Raw genomic sequence first — 3,026 nt, 5'->3', positions numbered from 1 at the left:
GGCACGTGATGCTCTGGCACCAGCAGGAGTGCGGCCCAGATGGGGCCAGCTCCTGGTGCAGGTTCTGCCTGCTGCTGTAAGGGGAGCTTCCACCGTTGTGAGACTGCTTGGAAGACTGCTGGTGGCGCTGGGGGTCGCAGGGAGAGCTGCTTCCACCAGATACTGCTTAACCCTGCTGGGCTGAACCTCAGCACTCGGAGCCCCCAGCAGCAGAGGCCACACCGAAGCAGTGTGGTTCTGTGATCTTGCTGCGTCCCCTTCACCTACCTGAGCTGGCAAGAGTGACGTGTGCGTGTTTCCGTAGGGTCCGGAACAGAGTCTGACAGCGATGAATCCGTACCAGAGCTCGAAGAGCAAGACTCCACGCAGGCCACAACGCAGCAGGCACAGGTAGGGCAGGCGGCAGCGCGTCCCAGCGGTGGCGCAGCAGGATCCCTGCTGGTGCTGTGCAGCGCCCACCTCGGGATTGTTACAGGTCCCTCTTCTTTTCTCTCCTCACAGCTTGCAGCAGCAGCTGAAATAGATGAAGAACCCGTTAGCAAAGCAAAACAGAGCCGGAGCGAAAAGAAAGCACGGAAGGTGAGGTGGGATGGTGGATGGCCCAAACCTGCGTGCAGCAGCCGGGCTGAGGCTGAGCTCTGCCTCGGGGTCTGGCATGGTGTCCCCGCCTGCTGGGGTCTTCACCCCGTGAACCCTGTTTGGGGCTGCGGCTCCTCACCCCCTGCCCCTTTACGGAGCTGAGGGAGGTTTGTGTGACCCTGTGCCCTTGTCAGGCCCCCGGGCAGGCCAAAAACCCTTGTGGCTGGAGCAGCTTGAGCTTGTGCTATGGATCTCACCAGTCCTGGGACTAGAGGGTTCCCTCCCAGGCTCCCAGCCCGGGAACGCTGCTCTGCAGCAATAGAGCGCACATTTTCATTTGCATGAGCACAGTGATCGTTGGACCTGGGTCTCTCTGGAGAGCAGATGAGTGGATGCATCTTCCCACAGGCTGGGCTGCCTCGGTAACTCTCCTTTCCCTTGCTTACCTTTCTCTCGCATTTTTCAGGCGATGTCTAAACTGGGCCTTCGCCAGGTGACAGGAGTAACCCGAGTCACCATCCGGAAATCTAAGAACATCCTCTTCGTCATCACAAAGCCAGACGTGTACAAGAGCCCAGCGTCAGACACCTACATAGTCTTTGGCGAAGCGAAGGTGAGCTGACTGCGTAGCGCCTGGCCACCGCGGTAACCCCTGCTGGCGGCAGCGGGGCGACAGGCCACTCAGATGGGGTTCCTCCACACCACCCGAGCGCCGTGGCTGCTGCCGTAGGTCCCAGCTGCTGTCTGCCCCCCCCGAGGGATGCGGGTGGGCCCGGGGTCCGTGCCGAGGGCTGGCTTCCCGGCCGGGTTGTGCGGCAGAGCTGTTTGATGGTGCTGGTGCTGCTCCGGTGTGGGGAGCGCAGCTGCAGCTCCCTGAGCCTACGTGCTGACACCCCGCTTTGCGCCGGGCTGGCCTCATTTACGCTTCTTCCCTCCTGCAGATCGAAGACCTGTCCCAGCAGGCCCAGCTGGCAGCTGCCGAAAAGTTCAAAGTGCAAGGAGAAGCTGTTTCAAACATCCAGGAAAACACACAGACCCCCACCGTGCAGGAGGAGAGCGAGGAAGAGGAGGTACGCCTTCCCCAGCCTGCCTCTGCGGGTTGGGCACTTCACTGTGGGCCCGAGCTGGCCGCTGGGCTGCAGGCCCGCTGCAGTAGCACACATCCTGCCAAGCATCCCGAGTTTAAGACCCGTGTTTTTCTTCCCCTCATCCACGTCTTCACCGTGATGGCAAAGGGGGAGCGCAGGGTCCTTCCCCTGGAGGATCTGGTCCCAGGGACTGTCCCCAGGGCTGGGCAGTGCCTGGTTTTGCCTCCCAGCTTCCGTCTGTGCAGCCTGAGCAGGAGCCACCCCAATCCAAACCATTGCATTTTCCTCTGCCCGGCACGGAGAGCACCGTGCATGGGGCTGGCGCGAATCCCGGGCTCTGTCTCCTTCAGGTTGACGAAACCGGCGTCGAGGTGAAAGACATTGAGCTGGTGATGTCGCAGGCGAACGTGTCCCGAGCGAAGGCAGTCCGTGCCCTGAAGAACAACAGTAACGATATTGTAAATGCTATAATGGTGAGTGCTGGCCTGGCGCCCGCGGAGCGGGGAGGGGGGTGCGTGGGACGTCCCTGGGGGTGGATGTGCAGAGCATAGTTCCCTGCTACTGCGTGAGCTCGGGGCCGTGAGCGGAGGGGACGTTCCTCCCGCCCGCAGCCGTGGCACCGACCCCTCTGTGGGGCTCCTTGCCACCAGCGAGCCTGGCTCCTAACGAGCCTTTCTTCTCTCTGCAGGAGTTGACGATGTAGCTGCCAGGGGGAGGAGCCTTTTTTGGTGTTTCAGAGAAAAGTAAAATGCAACTAAATTTAAAATTTGTACTATTTCTATCCATTAATAAAAGTTGTGGCTTATTGTTGGTGAAACACTTTGTGCTCTCTGCTGGCTTTGCTGCCCTCCCCTCCCCGGTAGCCGAGGCCCCAGGGTGGAGCCTTCCTCCCGGGAAGATCTCGGCCCCGATAGCCTGTCCCGGAAGAACACCTGCCCGTTCCCTCATTTCCTTCCTGTCCGAAGGTTGGCTGGCCGTGAGCCCCGGCGCCAGCGCCGTGCCGGGACGCTGGGCTCAGCCTGGGCTGTCTCCCTCCATGGGTGGCGGGAGGCGAGGAGGAGTCTGCTGCTGGGTGTCGTCTCCTTCATCCCCCCCAGGGGGGCTTCTCCCTCGCTTCCCTGCAGCCGTGGGACAGGGGTGGATCGGGACATCGTGCTCCGTCCAGCCTGATCCGCAGGGACCCGTCTGGGTTCAGTCCTGCCTTTTCACCCTGATGCTTTGCTGGATCTGTGCGGCGCAGCAGGGCTGAGCGGCAGCAGGGGTTCCCTGCTCGCAGGGGAGCAAGCCGCGATCCGCCCTCCTGCGGCCCCGCGTCTCACAAAACGCAGAGGCCGGAGCTGGGAAAATGGGCACTGCGCT

General features: G+C 61.8%; 1 protein-coding gene across 1 annotated transcript in view; it reads left to right on the top strand.

Annotated features, from left to right (window-relative positions):
* Window positions 1-2,484, top strand: part of NACA (nascent polypeptide associated complex subunit alpha) — a gene marked incomplete at its 5' end in the record, with an annotated part of 7,455 nt that extends 4,971 nt beyond the window's left edge. The window contains 6 exons of the mRNA XM_035897178.1: window positions 305-390; window positions 502-579; window positions 1,046-1,192; window positions 1,521-1,649; window positions 2,018-2,140; window positions 2,356-2,484. Coding sequence (XP_035753071.1) covers window positions 305-390; window positions 502-579; window positions 1,046-1,192; window positions 1,521-1,649; window positions 2,018-2,140; window positions 2,356-2,370 — 578 coding nt within the window. The remainder of the gene's footprint in view (window positions 1-304; window positions 391-501; window positions 580-1,045; window positions 1,193-1,520; window positions 1,650-2,017; window positions 2,141-2,355) is intronic.
* Between the last annotated feature and the right edge of the window lie 542 nt (window positions 2,485-3,026).

Source organism: Egretta garzetta, unplaced genomic scaffold (genome assembly GCF_000687185.1).
Source record: "Egretta garzetta isolate BGI_Z169 unplaced genomic scaffold, ASM68718v1 scaffold327, whole genome shotgun sequence".
NCBI lineage: Eukaryota > Metazoa > Chordata > Aves > Pelecaniformes > Ardeidae > Egretta > Egretta garzetta.
This window is presented reverse-complemented; position numbering and strand designations above follow the sequence as displayed.